Raw genomic sequence first — 23001 nt, 5'->3', positions numbered from 1 at the left:
AGAATGGACAGAGAGCCTTCTCTAATAAGTCATAGGGAAAAGGCTTTTCAGTTTGGTTATTTTTGTTTATTTATTTGTTTGTTTTGTGGTAAGCCACTTCCTAAATCATAAAAAGGTGGAAGGATATCTGAAAGCAAAAGGTTGGGGTAATCTCTTAACCAACTCTGTTTTCCAGGGGCATAGGGCTCAGGTAAAATCCAACATTGTCACTAACAATCTGAATGAGGAAGAAGTTTATTGGGTACTGAGGGTACTGAATTCCTGCAGGTTGGATGCCCAGGAACAAAAAGGGTGGGTGGAGAGACAGAAAACTAAAGGACACTAAAGACAACCTTTATCTCCTTTACAATTTTTGCAAAAGCCTGGCCTTGGGAGGAAGTGACATTTCTTTTAAGTTCATCCTACAAAATCTATCTCCGCAAAGTTGAAGGAAAAAAAAGACATTTTCTAGTCAATGTCTGCTGAATATACGACCATGTAAACAACGTATAGCTGATTGATATGACACAATTTATAGCCTGTCGTGAAGATGCTTCAGCCAGGACCAAACTGTGACTATAGCTTCACCTGTCTGGGCTCCAATTTCTCCTCTGAAAAAAAAAGGGAGTTGGCTTTGCAGGGAAGGAAAAATAATTTTCCCTTTACCCTCCAGGTTCTTGGCTGAGACCCCCTTGTAATAAAAAGAAAGATAAATAGGAGAAAAACAAGCAAGTTAAATAACATGTGCACCTCCTGTTTTTATGGGAGATACCCAGGAAAACTGAGCACCTCCCCGAAATGACCCAAGCCACCACCTTAGATACCATCTCATCTGAAAACAAAAGATGTGAGGGGAGTCAGTTAAGGGAGGGTATCAGGAAAAGCACAGTAAATGGAGTATGGGTGTTATGCAGATTTAAGTCATTTCCTTCTCCTTTGACCAGAGTTTCTAAAGATTTAGAGTTATCCTTCTCTTCCTGGTAGAGAGGGGGAGACACCCTTACAAATGGAGGTTTCCCTTATAAATCTTGCAAAGGGTAACTTCTAACTTGTAATTTTTAACTTGCTAAAGGGTCTCTTGCTAAAGGGTAACTCCTATTCACTTTTCAGATCTTTTCCTATGTCTGCTGTTTCGTAAAAATAATCAGCTCAAGATAATCCTTATGCCAAAGAGGCATATTTTGGGGTGGCAAATTCTGCTCCCATTCAGCTTGCAACCCTTTGTGGGGGAGAGGTCATGGGAAGTGAAACACTTTTTGCAAATGAAATCTTACCTAGCAATTAGAAATATATAGCAGATAAGAGCCACCTTTCTCCAGATAATGTGAGGGAGGGGAGCAGACTCCTGCCACCCCTCTCTTTTCCTTACCCTTTCCTTTCTTTTCCTCCATTCTCTTCCCAGCTGCTAAGGCTTTGACAAAGATGGGGTGATGCTCAGTAGGACTAGCTTATCTCTAAGGTCCCTTCTAGCTGTATACAGTGTGAGTCAGTGAATTCGAATTATGCAGTTAACAAAGAACAATTAGCCATTCCAAGTAAAAGTTGACCTATTTTTCCAAAAGGGGATATACTCCTGGGAAGTGGTTGAAATGTGTGTCTGTAAAATTTGTAAACCGCGTTTTCCCATTTAAAGTACTTGCAGAGAATTCTGTTGTAATTCAAATAATTAATTCCCAGTTTTCTGCATTATAAGTTTCGGATTTTGACATGTATAGAACAATAATCATATGCACTTAGAGAGCATTTACAGTTTCAGAATACTTTAATGTCTTTTATCCACATAACAGTTTTATGCTGTAGCAGCTATTGTTAACCTTGTTTTACAGTTGAAAAGGAGAACACAAGAAGGTTAAGTGACTTGCCTTGCATAATAGACATAACTACAGGCAGAGCTGAGATTAGGATCCAATCTCTTTACTGTTATCTCAGCACCCTTTTTGGGGTCTTTTCTTTCTTTTTTAGAAAATTCTTTTCTCAAGGCCAGTTGTTTAAGTAACAGCTGTCTTGATTAAAGATCTCAATGCTAATAGTCACATCCCTTCCCTAAGAATACTTTTTTTTTGCCGTTTTCTGCACTGTTTTTTTTTTTTATTGATATTTTATTGTCCTTGTAATTCCTTTTAAGTCTTTTATTCTCCCACTACATACATTACCATAACTTCCCCATGTGGATAGTCATCTTTAGTTATACCCTTTCTAGTCCCACTACCAATACAAATAGTCACCATATCCACCATGTTTTATCAATTTTCTCTTGCTATATCCTTAATATCTATTTTCTAAAACATTCTGGTTGCCATCACTACTTAATTTCAGACGTATACTTAATCTTCTCACCTGTCTCCATACTGTTCTGCATTTTCTATTTAAAAAAATTTTTTTTGAAATATAGTTGATTTACAATACTATATTAATTTCAGGTGTACAGCATAGTGATTCAGTATTTTTACAGATTATACTCCATTAAAAGTTATTACGAGATAATGGCTATAACTCCCTGTGCTATACAATATATCTTTGTTGCTTATCTATTTTATACATAGTAGCTTGTATCTCTTAACCCCATATCCCTAATTTGCCACTTCCCTCTCCCCACTGGTAACCATTAGTTTTTTTACATCTGTTAATCTCCTTCTGTTTTGCATATATGTTCCTTTGTATTATTTTTTAGATTCCATATATAAGTGATATCATACAGTATTTGTCTTTGTCTGACTTATTTCACAAAGCATAATATTCTCTAGGCCTATCCGTGTTGCTGCAGCTTGCAGTATTTCATTCTTTATTATGGCTGAGTAATATTCCATTGTATATACATACCACATCTTCTTAAGCTAGTCATCTGTTGATGGGCACTAGGGTTCCTTCCATGTCTTGGCTATTGTAAATAGAGCTGCTATGAACATTAGGGTGCATGTATCTTTTCATTTTTCCATTTGTATACCCAGGAGTTGGATTGCTGGATCACATGGTGGTTTAATTTTTAATTTTTTGAGGAAACTCCATACTATTTTCCACAGTGGGTGCATCAGTTTACATTCCCACCAACAGTGTACAAGGATTCCCTTCGCTCCACATCCACTCCAACATTGATTATTTGTAGACTTTTTGATGATAGCCATTCTGACAGGTGTGAGGTGAGATCTCATTGTTGTTTTGATTTGCATTTCTCTAGTGATTAGCGATGTTGAGCATCTTTTCATGTGCCTGTTAGCCATCTGTATATCTTCTTTGGAAAAATGTCTGTTCAGGTCTTTTTCCCATTTTTTGATTGGGTTGTTTGTTTTTCTTTGATATTGAGTTATAAGAGCTGTTTATATATTTTAGGTATTAACCCATTGTTAGTCATATCATTTACAAATATTTTCTTCCATTCAATAGGCAGTCTTTTCATTTTGTCACTAGTTTCCTTTGCTGTGCAAAAGCTTTTAAGTTTGATTAGGTCCCACTTGTTTATTTTTGCTTTTATTTCTTTTCCCTTAGGAGACAGAGCTAAAAAAATATTGCTATGATTTATGTCAAAGAATGTTCTGCCTATGTTCTCTTCTAGGAGCTTTATGGTTTCAGGTATTACATTTAGGTCTTTAATCCATTTTGAGTTTATTTTTATATCCAACTTGTTTATTTTTGCTTTCATTTCTCTTCCCTTAGGAGACAGATCCAAAAAGATATTACTATGATTTATGTCAAAGAATGTTCTGCCTATGTTCTCTTCTAGGAGTTTTATGGTTTCAGGTATTACATTTAGGTCTTTAATCCATTTTGAGTTTATTTTTGTATATGGTGTGAGGAAATGTTCTGATCTCATTGTTTTACATGTGTCTGTCCAGTTTTCCTAGCACCACTTGTTGGAGAGACTGCCTTTTCTCCATTGTATATTCTTGCCTCCTTTGTCATAGATTAATTGACGATAGGTGCATGGGTTTTATTTCTGGGCTCTCTATTCTATTTCATTGATCGATGTGTCTGTTTTAGTGTCAGTACTGTGCTTTTTGATTACTGTAGCTTTGTATTATAGTATGAACTCTGGGAGTGTGATACCTCCAGCTTTGTTCTTTATCCTCAGGATTGCTTTGGCAATTCAGGGTCTTTTGTGGTTCCATATGAATTTTAGTATTATTTGTTCTAGTTCTGTGAAAAATGTCATGGATATTTTGATAGGAATTGCATTAAATCTGTAGATTGCTCTAGGTAGTATGGACATTTTAACAATATTAATTCTTCTAATGCAAGAGCATGGGGTATCTTCCCATTTCTTTGTATCATCTTCAGTTTCCTTCATCAATGTTTATAGTTTTCAGAGTATAGGTCTTTCACCTCCTTGATTAAGTTTTTCCTAGATATTTTATTCCTTCTCTTTCTGATAGTTAATTATTATTATATAGAAAAGCAACAGATTTCTGTATAGTAATCTTGTATTCTTCAACTTTGTGGAATTCATTTATTAGTTCAAATAGTTTTTTGGTGGAGACTTTAGGGTTTTCTATATAAAGTATCATGTTATCTGCAAAGAGTGACAGTTTTAATTCTTCCTTTCCAATTTGGATGCCTTTTATTTCTTTTTCTTGTCTGATTTTTGTGGCTAGAACTTCCAATACTATGTTAAATAGAAGTGGTGAGAGTGGCCATCCTTGTCTCGCTCCTGAATTTAGAGGAAACGCTTTCAGTTTTACACCCTTGAGTATGATGTTAGCTGTGGGTTTGTCATAAATGGCCTTTATTATATTGAGATTTGTTCCCTCTATACCCACTTTGATGATAGTTTTTATCAATGGATGTTAAATTTTTGTCAACTGCTTTTTCTGTGTCTATTGAGATGATCATGTGATTTCTATTTCTATTCTTCCTTTTGTCAATGTTGTGTATCACATTGATTGATTTGTGAATTTTGAAGCATCCTTGTGTCCTTGGCATAATTCCAACTTGATCATGGTGTCTGATTCTTTTTGTGTATTGTTGGATTTGGTTTGCTAATATTTTGTTGAGGATTTTTGCATCTATATTCATCAGAGATATTGGCCTGTAATTTTCTTTTTTTGTCATGTCTTTGTCTGGTTTTGGTATCTGGGTAATGGTGGCTTTGTAGAATGAATTTGGGAGTGTTCCATCCGCTTCAATTTTTTTTGAATAGTTTGAGGATAGGTATTAGTTCTTCTTTATATGTTTTATAGAATTCCCCTGTGAAGCTGTCTGGTCCTAGACTTCTGTTTGCTGGGAGTTTTTTAATTACAGCTTCAATTTCACTGCTAGTGGTCGCTGTGCTCATATTGTCCGTTTCTTCTTGATTCCGTCTTGGCAGATTATATCTTTTAAGAAATGTGTCCATTTCTTCTAGGTTGTCCAATTTGTTGGCATACAGAAGGGTCTTGTTTTTTTAATCCAACCAGCCACCTTATGTCTTTTGATCAGAGCATTTAGTCCATTGACGCTTAAAGTAATTATTGATAGGTATGTACTTATTGCCATTTTATTACTTGTTGTCCTTTTATTCTAAATGACAAACTTGCTAGGTAAAGTATCTCAGGTTGCAGGTTTTTCCCTTTCAGGACTTTGAATATATTATGCCACTCCCTTCTGGCCTGCACAGTTTCTGCAGAGAAATCAGCTAGTAGCCTTATGGGGATTCCCTTGTATGTGAATCTTTGTTTTTCTCTTGCTGCCTTTAGGATTCTCTCTTTATCTTTAACTTTTGGCATTTTAATTATGATATTTCTTGCTGTGGCTCTGTTTGGGCTCATCTTGTTTGGGACCCTCAGTGTTTCCTGTACCTGGATATCTGTTTCCTTCTTCAGGTTTGTGAAATTTTTAGCCATAATTTCCTCAGATACATTTTTGATCCCCTTCTCTCTCTATTCTCCATTTGGAACCCCTATAGTGCAAATGTTGGAATGCTTGATGTTATCTTAGAGATCTCTTAAGTTGCTTTCATTTTTTTTTTAATTTGTTTTTCTTTCTGCTGTTCTGATTGGGTGATTTCCATTATTCTATCTTCCAGACCACTTACGCGTTCTTCTGTATCACTTAGTCTGCTATTCATTCATTCAAATACGTTTTTTTGTTTCAGCTTTTGATTATTCATTTCTGATTGGGCTAGTTCCTTGTTAAAATGTTCATTGTTTAGATCAATTCTTTTCCGTAATTCAGTTAACATTTTTATACCAATGTTTTGAATTCTTTATCTGATAAATTATTATCTGATACTTTGTTTATTTCTGTTTCATTATTCATTTTTTCAGGACTTTTCTCTTGCCCTTTCAGTTGAAAGTAGTTCCTCTGCATTTTCATTTTGCTTAACTTTCTCCATCTGTATGCATTTAGGTGAAACAGTTACCTATTGTGGTCTTGAAGGAGTGTTCTTATGTGGGAGCAGCCCCGTACAGACTTCTTGTGCCCAGCACCTTTGATGGGAGGACTGGATTTGACGTGGATGCAAATCACATCTTTCCTCAGGGTGTGCTGGCAGCTCTCACCTTGGTAGGGTGTGGGGCTGGAAATGGAGGAACTAGAGCTGCTCAGGGTGTGAGGTGGGACTTCCTCTCTGCTCAGTGGTCATCACTGCCCTGTCAGGGACAGGGTCTAATCAAGTTGCTGGAGCAGAAGCCCCAAGGGTTTGACTCGAGCTGGCTCTGTTTCAAGTGTGTGATTTTCACTCTCCCCACACTGAGACCTTTGCCCCAGAGGAGGGGAGTGCTGAAATAAGTGGGGCCCATGTGCAGACAGAGGTCTGATGCACTGCCTGTGTAGGTGTCTGAGGCTCCACTCAGATGCAGCCTCGGGTGCGAGACCCCTTCATTTCTCACAGTTGATCACTGCCCACTGCCTCCACCACCCCTGCCCCCTTGTGGAACTGCTCCACAGGTCTGGCGGGACCCGCTTGGACTCTCTGCGTGTATCGAGTAGTGAGCTGCAGTAGAGCGGCTGCCATCAGAGATCTGGGCTGCTTCTGAGGCGCTGCCTGAGTAAGTGTCAACAATAGCTCCGCCCCCGCACTGGATCCCCTCTGCGGCCCATGATCTAATCTTTTCCCCGGTCATATCAGCCCCAGATCCAGTGCCGTGCTATGGCGTGGAGTGAGCGGGGCCAGAGCGTTCACTCAGCTCAGGCTGTGGTGCCTGGCATGGTGGTCTCAGGAAACTCAGCAACTGCTGGGGCAGACCTCTTTCTGCCCTGCGTGAGGGCAAGTCGGTGAGCCCAGGCTCCTCACAAGCAGAGTCCAGGCTTCACCAGACTTTCTACCTGATCCAGCGGTCCTCCAAACAGCTAAGGGGGCTCGTCTTCTCCACATAGTACCCATGGACTGAGATGTCCAGTCTGTGGCTTGACCTGCTCACTCCCCAGGGCCGGTGTCCGCCTATGTGATATCCCTTTTCCTCCAATTCCCCTCCCAGGTGCACAGGTCCCAAGCCGAGACTTTTCTTTCTGTCCTACCCGATTATATGTGTATCTTTCTTACAACCTTGGTTGTACAGGAGTCCTTCTAACCAGTTTCCATTTAGTTTTCAGTGAGGATTGTTCCACATGTAGATGTATTTTTGATATGTTGGTAGGGGGATGTGAGCTCCATGTCCTCTTACTCTGCCATCTGTATCTCCCTCCTCTCCCTAAGAGTACTTTGCAAATCTTACATTTCACACCAAAGATCTGGGTTCCCCAAGCACTCCCTCCTCCTCAAAGGAGAACACATACACTTGCACACACGCAAGTACCCTTGGGAATTGAAAATTAAACAACAGCCCAAAATGCACCTTTCTGACCTCCTTTCCTTGTAGACTTAGCTGAAGAGGGGTGTGTGTGTGTGTGTGTTGCTTGTTTTTTGGCTTTGTTTTGTTTTCTTTCCACCTACGGCATAGTTACAGTTGAATTCTAAATTTACTTACAGTTTCACTGATATTTATTTCACAGACCCAGTCAGTAAGTGAAGATTCATTTTGTGGTACCAAAGTAAAAAACTGCACCAACCCCACCCAGGTAATCATTGTGCATTCAGGTGGAACACAGTCCTGCATTATAATTCTGTGGTTCTTCAATATTCGTCCATAGGACTTGTGGATATTAAAATGCACTCAGTTGCCCTTTGAGTCAGCCCATAGTTTTAGTCAGTATCTTTTACTTAGAGGATATTAGAGCCTAGAATATTGTTGTAGAATTGCGAATAGTTCATATAAGCACAACAAACCACATGAATAAAATAGTAGTAATGCACTAACAAAGACAACAGTGTTGGGAGCATAACATTATTAGTTTTAAAGATTGATGGCAAATTACAGTAAATGTTTCCTATAATGCTATATAGATGTTTCTCTAACACAAGGTTTCAGGGGGCCCAGCTAGAGAGCTGCAGCTTGTTTTCAACTATATTAAATCACTTTATCAATATACCTCAGTTTTAACAAAAGCTTTTCTAAAGTATACTGGAGGCCTGACTTCTAAAAAGATTTATGAAAAGGGTTCACTATGCTAAAAGGCCAACTTATTTACAGTATAAAAAATTCATGTTAAATGTTCTTGGCCATATATGTTTTACGTTTCATTCTTGTTTCATTTTAATCCTCATTTTCCTTTTTTTTAAACTTTTTTTTTAAACATACCTTTCCTGTGATGCCTATGAAATATGTCTGCCTTTTGGTCCCTCTACCCCAATAGTCTACATCTGACAGAGGCACTAAATGGTATGCTATAGAATGACATATTTATCCTCCTGGAGTAGTCCTTTGAAAGCTAGGGGATCTTCCCATAACATGTTTATAACATCTTAGTTTTTTGAAGGAAGCAGTCCATTGTAGAAATTTATCAGCCATGTGTATATCTAATCCTGTTGAGTGTCCAGTTATATCTTTTGGCCTGTATTATTTTTGGAGGAAGTTCAAACACTTACTAGCTTTTTCGTGAAGTCAAGGTAACTCCAGTATGTAAAATTTACTTTTGAAAATAAAGTGCTAAAGTTCCAGGATCTAACACACAAGTCTGCATTTTTTCCTATGCATAACTTTGGCAATCCCATAGATAATAATCACAAATCCTTTCTTAGCCTTTGCTTTTCTAATACTAAGAGTGTTTGGTTTTACTTCTGTACTCTACTTGTAGCTCCTATGCTCCCTTAGTCATTTTAGTTTCCTTTTCCTATTTCCATTTTATATCCTACCAAAGGTGTCTTCACCGGGACTGTACACGGATACCATCTTGCCATTGCCAGTGGTTCAGTGAGAGGGAAGAATACATGTAAAAAGTTGAATTGTATGAGATTCTTGACCACCTCAAATCCCCCATTAAAATAATATCAAGGGAAGAAAAATGAAATCTTAGTATTCAGAAACATAGAATAGAAGCTCATGATTTTTAATGCTATTTTGAGCCAAGGTGCTATTTTAACTGTAGTAAGTACTGTGGAAAGTTAACAAATGAAGCAGAAGACGTAGCTTTTGCCCTTGAGAAAGTTCCTATTAAATAGTAGAGCTGGAAGAAACAGGCATACATACACACACAGTGCAAAATAACATGCAACCAACTGTTATACAGAAATAGAAATAAGATGGTTAGGTGACTAAGAGGCTTAAAAGAAAAAAGATGAAAAGATGATTGTTATTATAGAAGTAGCTTGAGCTGAGCCTTGAGAAACAAGAAAAATCAATCCTAGTTGACCTTAAAGAGCGCATGTTTAGGAGACTGGAATGAGAGGGTGGTAAGGGGGAAATGCAGGTGGTAATAGCCTACGTGGTAAATGAATAATGAAGCAATAGAGGCAGCAGATGGAGACAGTTTGGCAAGGAAAGGAAGGAGATAAATAGTTTGATAACTAGATGAAGGGGCAGTTGTTTCATTTTATTCCTTTTTTTTATTAAAGAAGAGAGACGTGTGGTTGTTTGAATATACAGAATAAGAAACCAATAGAGAGGGAGACATTGAGGGTGCTAGTAAAAAAGGAGATGGTAAAGGGACAAAGTCTCTCAGGAGGAGAGAAGGGGAGGGAGGAGCCTCAGAGATAAACTGACACCAATTGTATGGCACACTGTGTATGAGAGAGACACTTTGATATTGTGGAAATAAGAGGTAGGAGTTCAAAAAGAGGACACAATACGTTCAATAGATGTTACCATCTATTATGATTACTATTATTATTATTACTCTCTGTAGTGAGTTTTATTTGTGAAGAAAAGTTTTAATTTTTTTAAAATTAATTAATTTATTTTTGGCTGCATTGGGTCTTTGTTGCTGCGCGCGGGCTTTCTCTAGTTGCGGTGAGCAGGGACTACTCTTCATTGTGGTGCGCGGGCTTCTCATTGTGGTGGCTTCTCTTGTTGCGGAGCACAGGCTCTAGCCACGCGGGCTTCAGTAGTTGCAGCACACGGGCTCAGTAGTTGTGGCACGCAGGCTTTAGCGCGCAGGCTCAGTAGTTGTGGCGCACGGGCTTAGTTGCTCTGCGGCATGTGAGATCTTCCCAGACCAGGGCTTGAACCCGTGTCCCCTGCATTGGCAGGCGGATTCTTAACCACTGCACCACCAGGGAAGTCACAAAGTTTTAATTTGATATAATTATAGATTTTCTGGATTCTCAAAATGTATCAAAATCTGTAGCAATATGACAACCCATGAGAACTGGTGCCTATGCTGGCTGCTTCTCTTTCCCAAGACCTGGCACAAGAAGATATATAACCCCCTCATTACTCTCAGCTATGGGATAGGAGGGTCATAATATAATTGTCTTTATTAAATGCCTGGTAGGTAGATGTCAAGAATTTAGACAGACGTGACTGTCCTGTCCTCTGGGAACTTATATTCTAAGATACAAAGGGGGAAGCTACAGAAAATGAGCCATGACCTGCCCTCCTGCCACTATCCCAAAGTCCAGAAGGATGTGATCATAGTAACCTACATATAACAAACATCTAACATTGTATAAAATATAGAAAATAGGCGTCCCTGCTGTGAACTACCAATTACATGTCCTAAAAGTACTGGCCAGGAGACAGTTCAGCTTCTAGGTAACAGGTGACCTTCTAATACCATTTGGAAACACATCAAAACTCTTATGACAGTGCATGATAGTTTGTGTGAATGTGTGTGTAGGTTATGCATGGCAATTTATACCTTCCAACCATATTTTTTGTAATAGCTTTGTTGAGATATACAGTTGTATGATTAGAATTTTTTTTTAAAAGTGACAGGAATATGTACATCCAGATACAGTTGTCCCTTGGTATCCACGGGGATTGGTTCCAGGACCCACCCAGGGACCAAAATCTGTGGATGCTCAAGTCCCTTATATAAAATGGTGTAGTATTTGTGTATAACCTATGCACATCCTCCCATATACCTTAAATCATCTCTAGATTACTTATAATACCGAATACAATGTAAATTCTATGTAAAGAGTTGTATATTTGAGTGCAGCAAATTCAAGTTTTGCTTTATGGAACTTTCTGGGATTTTGTTTTTCTGAGTATTTTTGATTCACCATTAGCTGAATCCACGGATATGGAACCCATGGATATGGAGGGCCAACTGTAATTTACATACTATATAATTCACTGATTTAATGTCTACAGTTCAGTGATTCTTAGTATATTCAGAGTTGGGTAGCCATCACTACTATTTAATTCTAGAACATTTTCATCATGCCAAAAAGAAACTTCATAGGCACTGGCAGTCACTTCCTATCCCCAGCTCTCCCCAGCCCCTGGCTACCACTAATTTACTTTCTGTTTATATAGATTTGCCTATTTGTACATTTCATATAAATGCGGTCATAATGTGCAGCCTTTTCTTTTCTGGCTTCCTTCACTTAACATAAAGTTTTCAAGGTTTGTCCATGTTGTAGCACGTACCAATACTTTGTTCCTTTTTATAATATTCCATTGTATGATAATATTCCACTGTATGGATATAACGTATTTTGTTTATCCATTCATTAGTTGATGGACCTTTGTGGATTTTCACCTTTTTTGGCTGTTATGAATAATGCTGATATGTGTTCAAAAATAGATCTATAGAGTCAAAATGCAATTCAAAATTAGTCCTTTAATTAAGGGTAAATTTTTAACAATGCCATTTTATTTCTGTCTGAGAAGATGTATGCAATACTCGATAAGATACTGTACTGGAATCTGAAGTCTGTCAGTGTGTGGACATAACTATTTACACTTATACAGTAGTGTGTTTCTCAAGTGTAAGATTAGTTAATGGACTTTTCTACACAATCAGGTATTATCACTGTCAGTAAGACAGAGGTATTTCATTGCTGAACATATTTTATTCACGGTCAATTCCCAAAGGTCTATGTATGTAGATGATTTCAGTTCTTCCTCACACCAAACCTTGTACTGAAATGTCAAAATAAATGATCAACAGTACTAAATAGATTATCAAGATTACTATTTTATTAATTCACTGAAACAGTATTTACCAAGTGCCTACTATGTACAAGGTTCATTCTTCCTTTTCTTTCTCCTGCATACTCCTGGGTATAACAATATAAAAGGCATGTGTAATACACCATCTGGAAAGTGAGAGTTGAATACATACTTTTCTTCAATGGTTCGTATAAGGAAAATTATACAAAGCCACATAGATGGACAGGTTAGGTTTTTCCCCATCCCCTTTTCATCTCTTAACACCTTTTGATCACAGGGAATAGGCCCATTTTGCTCCAAGCACTGATATTCTAAATTTCACAATGACTTGTTACTGTGAAACAATCATTGTATTTGAAAGAACACAAAGAAGATGGTACTTAAAACATGAGAGACACACTAGGACTAATTCAGGTGAAAGACGTACCAAAGCCACTTGATTGTGTCTTTTGTGCTATAGGATGAAATGAAGGGGAAATAGAATCTTAAGGCATATTTCTTTTTCATCTCTTTGGACAACATTCCCTTCAGTTAAAACGGTACTTTTTTAGCTTAGATACTTTTTATGGAATTTGCAAATGTCTTTAAAAGACTTCTAAGATTGCTGTTAGGGACACAACCAAAGCCTTTAACCTAGTCATTTTTACACAAGGACCTGATAGTGTAATCTTTTAAATAACCATGTGTCAGTATCTTCTACTAATGTCCCACTGAGTTTTGCACAGAATCATTGAATCCAGTCTAGCTATATTAAGTAGAAAAAACAAATACATGTATATGTCCAGTTATTTACCCCCTCTCTTATAAGGACAATGCTATTAAAATCATGTTATTAGTTGTCAGGTATGTGTCTGAACGAAGCTTTGGTTTAGTCAGTAGAACCACTACATATGATGTCTATCACCAATTCCAGCCTCTGTATTTTATCTTTCAGGTAGCTTGACCTTCTCCTTTTGCACCATCAGTTTGCCATCCTTCAACCCAGCCTATCTGCCATTGTTTTTTCCTACTCTGCAGTTGATGCCTGTGTTGCAACCTATGACGAGAGTGTTTAGCTCAAACTAAATTGGTGGATATTGGTGAGACTGTGATAGCTACAGTACTTCACAGTCTGTTATAATCCGTGGCTGTCTGCACTTCATCTTGGATTTGTGCAAGGAAGTGCCTGTTACTGAAGAATATGACCCTCTTGGGCCTTCTGATATGCTTCAGTAAAATAAGTGATTAAATGATAATTAAAACATGAGTATTAAAATGATAATTAAAACAAAATCTGTACCTTAGTGCTGTATTTTAACTCTGCCACTGACGATTTGCAAATGAAGGATCAGAGTCAGTGTTAAGTTTGTCCAAAATTATTCCACTTACCTATATTGATGCAGAATTTCATCATGAAATCACATTACATATTGTTTTTCTGCGTGTAATTTCCTTCTCTTTAGTTTCCTCCTTTGAACTACGTTAAGAAAAATAATGAAATAATAAATTAACCAATAATCACTACATTGTAATCCATAACTAATTTTGAGAGAAGTGAAAAAGGAACAGTCTATTTAGTGAAGTAAATTGCTAACAGGGAGATATCTTCCTTTCTGATGCACTAAGCTCTAAAAGGTTAGGGGCTGAGAAATTTTCCATCTGCAAGCTGTGAGAATTTCTCTAATACCAAATCGCTGCAGAAAGCTTGCTTTGCTATTTTTATTTAAGTTATAGCCCGCATGTTCATTCATGTTGTCACGTCTCTTTACCTACCTTGTCTTAACTGTGATGCAGGCTCTCAAAGGGTAAGACAATCTTCTTTTAAAATCATTTTTATAAATGACATGTATATATGCTTTGGATATTTAGTAATGCTAATAACCAGGAAACTCCAACAATACAACTTCACGAGTTTCTTTAGATTTGGTGAATAACATTTAAGTGGCCTTATTATGCAATATATGATGCTATAAAATACAGAAGGGAGAGATGGTGTAGCATTCGGTAAAGCTCATATATAAAGGTTAATGTCCATTAGCCAGTTTTGTCCTGATTTTTTAAAAATGACAGAATCTATATTCATTGGAGACTGTTCACAGCACCTTTAAAATACTGTTTGCTGAACCTAAAGCATTTTTTTGTCACTTTTTTTTTTTATTTCAAAGTGAATTTATTTGCTGTTAATGAGCTAAATACTATGGCGAAAATCTACATTGCACAGCACCAGGAATGATGACATTTCTAGATACAAATAATAACGATCATTTATTGAGCACTTGTCATGTGCCATGCTGTTTTTTTTTTAATTTTTGAATTTTATTTTATTTATTTTTTTATACAGCAGGTTCTTATGAGTCATCCATTTTATACATATTAGTGTATATATGTCAGTCCCAATCTCCCAATTCATCACACCACCACCACCCGACCCCCCCGCCACCCCCTTGGTGTCCATACGTTTGTTCTCTACATCTGTGTCTCTATTTCTGCCCTGCAAACCAGTTCATCTGTACCATTTGTCTAGGTTCCACATATATGAGTTAATATACAATATTTGTTTTTCTCTTTCTGACTTACTTCACTCTGTATGACAGTCTCTAGGTCCATCCACGTCTCTACAAATGACCCAATTTCGTTCCTTTTTATGGCTGAGTAATATTCCATTGTATATATGTACCACATCTTCTTTATCCATTCGTCTGTTGATGGGCATTTAGGTTGCTTCCATGACCTGGCTATTGTAAATAGTGCTGCAGTGAACATTGGGGTGTATGTGTCTTTTTGAATTATGGTTTTCTCTGGGTATATGCCCAGTAGTGGGATTGCTGGGTCATATGGTAGTTCTATTTTTAGTTTTTAAAGGAACCTCCATACTGTTCTCCATAGAGGCTGTATCAATTTACATTCCCACCAGCAGTGCAAGAGGGTTCCCTTTTCTCCACACCCTCTCCAGCATTTGTTGTTTGTAGATTTTCTGATGATGCCCATTCTAACTGGTGAGGTGATACCTCATTGACGTTTTGATTTGCATTTCTCTAATAATTAGTGATGTTGAGCAGCTTTTCATGTGCCTTTTGACCATCTGTATGTCTTCTTTGGAGAAACTGAACCTAAAACATTTTAAATTCTTATGTTTATAATATTGTTTGCATGACCAAATGATGCATTTTAACAAGTGATAAAAGCCCCTAATGAGGATAGTAGTTGAACAAACTGAACATTAAATTGAGAACAGACGTGTCCACATAAACATGGTCTGTTAATTACTGCTGATTGAAGTGATTTCTCCGCTCCAGGACCTTAAGAGTTAAATGTATAATCAACCCTTTAGGGACCAAACTGTTCTGCCTCACATGGAAAAAGTAACTTCCACTGAAAAATAAGGTCCTCACTTGGTCATTTATCATCTCAAAGGGCATATTTTATTATAAATGTCAATTCCACAAAATTATGTGTCCTGTAATACATAATTATGTTCAAAATTGCATTTGAAATCTATTATTAACAGTTAACAGTGAACATTCTTAAAATAGTTATTACTCTTAGCCTTAACCCAAAAAGCAATAATGGAGGTATTTTAGGGAGTTAAAAGCTGCAAGGCATTGGCCTCTGAATAAAGCCCCTGCAGGTGTGTTTCTTAATGGGCTGTTAATTTTATAGTGGGTGAACACAAAGGACAGAGACCATGTGTGTTTTTAAACTGTGTTTGGTGTGGAAAAGGAGTTGATGGCTGCAATATATAAAGGCAGAGTGAAATGAGGCCAAATTGAACTTGCCCTCCTGAGATGTAATCCTTCTTGCTTAAAATCAAGGCAAACTAATTCTTGCCCCCCTGCTTCTCTCTCTTCCCTCCCCACCACCACATAATAAAGAATCCCACAGAAACTTATATTAAGCTAGCACAGCTGAAATAATTAGAAAGTATGGCAAGAAATAATAAAGACCTGATACACTAACATTCTCTCATACTAACCAGCTCCTTCTAGGTTTCCTGTTTTTGCTACTGTCACTAAGTCACTCAAAATTACAATTTTGACCACCCCGCCGCATTCCCCACACGTAGGTTCCCAGGGTCCTCAGAACCTTGCTTCCCAGCATGTGGGCTGTGGACCACGAAGCATGGGCATTAGTTGGGAACTCGCAGGATGTTAGTTCCCTGACCAGGGATTGAACCCGGGCCCCGGCAGTGAAAAGCACCGAGTCCTAACCACTGGAGTGCCAGGGAGGTCCCTACACATTCCAGTTTGAGAAGCACTGCTATAGAACTGTCCTTTACATTGTCTTCTTCCATTTTTTTTCTTTTTTTTTTGTCTTTTCTTCCTGGGGAAATAATTGGTTTTATTATTATAAATAACTCTCTTTATATTTTAGATATGTTTTTTGTAAGAAACATAATTCGATTTTACTTCTTAATTCAGAATGGTGGTTCTTACCTTTTAACACAAATGTATAGTTCATTACTCTTTATTTTTAATTTTAGATATAGGTATATGAAATTTATCTTCCATCTTCTTTTATGTTTTCTAATTGTCCCATCTAGTCTGTCTTCCCCTTCTTACCTTTGTTTAGATAACTTATTTTTATCTCACTATTATTTTCTCTATGCTAGTTCAAAAAATAAATTTTTATTTTTTAGTATTTATGCTTGAAATTATAAGATTTTTAAAATTTATAATAATCTGAAGTTAGTTGATATTTGTACCATTCTTTAGGATAATCCAGTTTTACACTTCCCAGATAATATGTGATTTTTCTAAACATTATTGAGGCATAATTGACAAATATGATTGTATATATTTAAAGTATACAGCATGATGATTTGGTATACATATATATTGTAGAATGATTACCAAGATCAAGATAATTAAAACATTCATCACCTCGCATAGTTAACACAGTCAACTCGTGTGTGTGTGTGTGTGTGTGTGTGTGTGTGTGTGTGTGTGGTGAAAATGCTTAAGATTTACTCACAGCATTTTTCAAGTATACATTACCATATTATTAGCTATAGTCACCATGCTGTACATTAGATCCTCAAAACATCTTATAACTGAAAATTTGTACCCTTTGACCTATATCACCCCATTTTCCCCTCCCTCCAGCCCTGGCAACCACCATTCTATTCTTGTTTCTGTGAAATCAACTTCTTTCTGTCTGCCTTATTTCACTAAGCATAATGTCCTTCAGATTCATCCATATTGTTGCCAATGGCAGGATTTCTTCTTTTTTATGGCTGAGTAATATTTCACTATATATATATATATATATATATATATATATATATATATATATAAAATCTCACATCTTCTTTATCCATTTATCCACTGAAGGACATTTAGGTTGTTTCCATATCTTGGCTATTGTAAATAATGCTGCAATGAATATGGGAGTGCAGATATCTCTTTGGGATCCTGATTTCAATTCCTTTGGATATATACCAAGGGGTAGGACTGCTGTATCATATGGTAGTTCTATTTTTAGTTTTTTGAGGAACCTCCATGCTGTTTTCCAAAATGGCAGTACCATTTTGCATTCCTACCAACAGTACACAAGGGTTTTCTTTTCTCCACATCCTCACCAACATTTATCTCTTGTCTTTTTGATAATATCTAACCGAACAGGTGTGAGGTGATATCTCATTGTGATTTTGATTTGCATTCCCCCAGTGATTAGTGATGTTAAGCACCTTTCGTATACCTATTGGCCATTAATATGTCTTCTTTGGAAAATATATATATTCGAGTCCTTTGTTCATTTTTAAAAATTGGATTATTTGCTGTTTTGCTATTGAGTTGTACAAGTTCTTTATATATTTTGGATATTAATGCCTTATCAGATACATTTAGCCTTCCATATTCTCGGGTTCTGCATCTGCAGATTCAACCAACCTCGAATCAAAAATATTCGGGGAAAAAAATTCCAGAAAGTTCCAAAAAGCAAAACTTGAATTTGCCACAAGTGAGCAACTATTTACATAGCATCTACATTGTATTAGGTATTGTAAGTCATCTAGAGATGATTTAAAGTATATGAGAGGATGTACATAGGTTATGTGCAAATACTTTGCCATTTTATATACGGGACTTGAGCATCCACAGATTTTAGGATCCATGGGGATCCTAGAACCAATCCCCCACAGAACTGAGGGATGGCTGCATATGGTTTGCAAGTATTTTCTCCCATTCTGTAGGTTGCCTTTTCCAATTTATTTATTGTTTCCTTTGCTGTGCAGAATCTCTTTAGTTTGATGTAGTCCCACTTATTAATTTTACAATTGACTGGAATGTACTTTTTCCACATGAGCTGTTGGTTCTACCCTAAATTTAGATCTTCATGTCATTCACCTGAATTATTGCTCCATAATTCCTATATCGTTCTTGTGCCTTCCTGCTCTAAAGCATCCTACTTTCTGCCTCAAGATTAGCCTTTTTTTTTAATTTATTTTTTTGGCTGCGTTGGGTCTTCGTTGCTGCGCACGGGCTTTCTTTAGGTGCAGCGAGCGGGGGCTACTCTTCATTGTGGTGCACGGGCTTCTCGTTGCGGTGGCTTCTCTTATTGCAGAGCACGGGCTCTAGGTGCGTGGGCTTCAGTAGTTGCGGTACACGGGCTCAGTAGTTGTGGTGCACGGGCTTAGTTGCTCTGCAGCTTGTGGGATCTTCCCAGACCGGGGCTCGAACCTGTGTCCCCTGCATTGGCAGGCGGATTCTTAACCACTGTGCCACCAGGGAAGTCCCAAAATTAGCCTTTCTAATGTACCCAAACCTCTCCCCTCTTCCTAAAAACCTTTAATGGCTTTCCATCCTTTACTAAGTAAACTATTTAGGACTGGCTCTCAAGGAGCTATAGCATATCATGCCGTCCTTTCCCTCCAGCCCTATCTGCAACTGCTCCTCTCTATATACACATACCCTGCACCTTAGCTTTATGGTTTCCCTTTTTGTTTTGGTTCAAGCTGTTCCCTTCACATGGAAAATCCTTCCCAACAGCTCTGTTGAAATCCTTTCCATCCTTTAAGGCCCATCTTCAGTACCACTTCCTATACATAGGCTTTTCTGATTCATTCTTTCATTCATTCATTGAATAAATATGTACTGATCACATACTATTTGCCTATATTTTTCTAGTTACTGGGGATAAAGCAATAAACAAAACAGCCACAGCCTCATGGACCTTATATTCTATCGGGAGAAAACAGGTGATAAACAATAAATAAATAAAACGTGCTATGTTAGGTGGTGATAAGTGCTAAGGAGAAAATGAAAGAATATAAAGGGGACTGAGACAGCTAGGAATGATGAGTATCCTCCAACCAAAACCTTTTCCTTCCTTTGTATACCCAGCTCAGGTATTTTCCTTTACAGTGTGGATATTTGTGTACTTGTCCTATTTTCTCTCTTATATTCAAAGTTCCTTGAGAGCGAGAACTGTATTTTACTCATCTTTGTATCTCCTACAGCTACCAAGACAAAGCTCAGTAAATAATGGTTAAAATGACTCAAATGATGGAAATAAATGCAATAGTAGTTTAGAGGAAAGAGAGACTGATATAGTGGTTGGTTATGGAAGGCTCCTTGGAAGATATTAAATTTGGGTAAGGTCTTAAAAGATGGGTGGGGTGAGGAGGAAGAAAGAGCTGAGTAAGTCTTTTTGATATACCTGTTCTTGAAAATCTAAAAACCATTGCTTTATAAATTAAGATTAATATTATGTATAATTTTCTTTACTTTTAAAACCAGTGTTTCAGAAGGGACGGGCAATAGACACCGGAGAAGTTGACATTGGTGCACAGGTCATGCAGACCATTCCACCTGGCTTATTCTGGCGTTTCCAGATTACTATCCACCATCCTATATATCTGAAATTCAATATTTCTTTAGCCAAGGACTCTCTGCTGGGAATTTATGGCAGAAGAAACATTCCACCTACACATACTCAGGTATTTGATATTATAGGTATTTCTTGACCCTTTTAGAGAGTGGTGGGATGAATAGTTTAGGGGTTGTGACTTGCAAAGTATGTGGGAGTCAGAGGTGAAGGCAGACAGTTTTTGTAATGAGCAAATATTGAGAATAATCACAGTCAAGCGAATGAAAAAAATGGTATTGAGAAATAAGGACTAGCATTTAGCAGAGCAGATTCAAAAAAGGAAGTTTAAGAAAATATTCTTGCAACTTGAGTTCTGCTTCCTGGAACAGGATGGTCATGAGCCTTCCCAGCCCCCTCCTCTTACTTAGCTTTGGTGCCCACACCTCCTCCTGCTGCTTCCATACATTCCCGACCTGTTGTCCCAATAAAGGAATGCAAATCAAGAGGGAAATGAGTCAAAAAGGCACGTTTTGTCTTGCAGGTAAAAATTTTTCCTTGTTATTGTTAATAAAAACACAAATAGGTAAAACCTCTATGGTTTACAAGACCCTTTTATAAACCTTTGCCACATCATTTCCCTTAATTTCCTTCCCTTATCTCTTCCTTACATGAACCCATTTGAGGCCCTGCTCAGTCTAAGAAGTAGCACAGGGAATCATAACCATCTGGGGCTTGGGATACATGTGCCATGTGCTTGTCCACCGATTAGGAAAAAAAAAGGACAGGGCCTTTGAATATTTAAATATGTTACCACAAAGGTAGTAAATTATGATGAATGTTCTCAAATTTTCAACTGTTCATTTATTTGTTTTAAAAACTGTAAAACTCTTTTTAATTTGTAAAGAAGGTCATGGTAACATTTCAAGGGGAATGTCTATTTTCAAGTATCTTCTATCAGATACTTTAGTAAAATATCAAGATTCTCTTGCATAATACTAAATAAGAATTTTTATATTTCTTGGTTTATTATTTTTAAACAATTATTTTTAATACTCCAAAACCGAAAGGTTTATAACATTTATAAATATAGTAGAGAGTTATTTTTTCCAGAATTAATAATATGCTTTTGGGTTTAGATATTCTTAAGAATGAATAACCTCTTCTCCCACTTTACCCACCTCCAAAGCAAAGAAGTATGAAGTAGCACAATTGAAGTGAGAGATGTTTATCAGCCTTAGAAGTAAAAGTAGCGGCTCACATTTGTGTTTGTATTTGTTCCAGTTTGATTTTGTAAAACTAATGGATGGAAAACAACTGGTCAAACAGGACTCCAAGAGCTCTGATGATACCCAGCACTCCCCTCGGAACCTGATCTTAACCTCACTGCAGGAAACAGGTTTCATAGAGTATATGGACCAAGGGCCTTGGTATCTGGCATTTTACAATGATGGAAAAAAGATGGAGCAAGTATTTGTGTTAACTACAGCAATTGGTAAGCTGCCTTGGCTATGATTTTGAATTGACAGTATAACTCCAGAAAGACACAATCAGTGATGAAAGTGATACAGATGTTATTTAAGCATATTGCTCATTCTACCTTAAAGTCATTACTCGGGATAGGTCACGATGAGAAAGGTTTATATTGTTGTTGTCAGTAATGTTGTTTAAATGCTGATGAAGATTTTTTAAATGCTCCTTTATTTGCTGCTATTTTAGGTTACTTGCCATGCTCCTTTTTATATGTTTTCAAGAGGAATACTTACCTGGATAATATTAATACTATTACCGAGAATACATAGATGAACAACTTCATGAAGAAGGGAAATAAGCAAGAGAAGCCCTGTTAAGTTATATTAAAAAAGAAAAAGCGAATAAATACCTTTTTAAATGAAAAAACTAGCATCAATCCAGTTCTTCTTTACAACAACTGATTCTAGAACCATTAAGATTTTAAAATACAACCTAAGAGTAGAGAAGAGTCTTAAGGATAATAACTTGGGTCATTCAAAGTTTTCTTTAGAACTGTTTAGTTTAAAAATCATCACAATGGCTCTTCCACTGCGCTCAGAGCCTTTTAAAGCATCTTCTTTTTAATACAATGCCTACACACACTGTTATTCACTTTCACCCTAGTTAATCAGAGACAGCAAGCTCTTGTCATTTTTTTGGGTGAAGTCATTCCCCATAACCCTTTGTGTGAATAAAGCTGAGATCTTTAGCAAATTTCAAGCCCTAAGGGTAAACAACTCATAGACACAGTATTTTACTGTGTGAATTTTCCTAAAACACATGTCTTTTAAAAGAAGGGAAAGTATCTTACAGCTGTCAGTTTTCTATACACCTCTCACCACTTTATCCTTTAGTTAACCTGTTCAACCATATGTTTAGGAAATTGTGTTGACTGTTAATAGATATACCATCTGCTCTTTATAACAATTATGTTTTATTTTTACTTGATGCTGAAGACCTTTTGTCAGTAGAAAATGGTATTCCAGCTGCAAGATTATCAAAAACTTTCCTCTAAAGTAATCAGAAAGGCAATAAAAATGCACTGATGATTTTCCCCCTAGAGAAAACTCCACTGATCTTACATCTTCAAAAGACAAAGTGTTAAATTAGAAAAAAAAATATTTTAAGTCATGACACTGTTTTGCCACTCACAGATTCAGTGGGGCAAATTCAGCGGACACACCTTTCATGATATTTGTCCACCAAGACCTAGTTTTGATAATGCAAATACTAATGAGTTATGAGAGGTTGAATTTCTCCTAAGAAATCAGAGGAATTAGAAGATTTAAAACATTTGTGAAGAAGATTTTCTCTCTTCCTGTTATCCTTACCCCTAAGCTCAAGTTAAAACACTAACCAAGCTATTAACCTTTCAAAAATC

At 37.1% G+C, this 23001-nt stretch overlaps 1 protein-coding gene across 3 annotated transcripts in view; it reads left to right on the top strand.

Annotated features, from left to right (window-relative positions):
* Positions 1–23001, top strand: part of TENM1 (teneurin transmembrane protein 1) — a 563665-nt gene that overhangs the window by 276933 nt on the left and 263731 nt on the right. For all 3 annotated transcript variants that reach the window (XM_061179128.1, XM_061179127.1, XM_061179126.1), the window contains exons 7-8: positions 20042–20241; positions 21393–21603. In XM_061179128.1, coding sequence (XP_061035111.1) covers positions 20042–20241; positions 21393–21603 — 411 coding nt within the window. The remainder of the gene's footprint in view (positions 1–20041; positions 20242–21392; positions 21604–23001) is intronic.

Source organism: Eubalaena glacialis, chromosome X (genome assembly GCF_028564815.1).
Source record: "Eubalaena glacialis isolate mEubGla1 chromosome X, mEubGla1.1.hap2.+ XY, whole genome shotgun sequence".
NCBI lineage: Eukaryota > Metazoa > Chordata > Mammalia > Artiodactyla > Balaenidae > Eubalaena > Eubalaena glacialis.
This window is presented reverse-complemented; position numbering and strand designations above follow the sequence as displayed.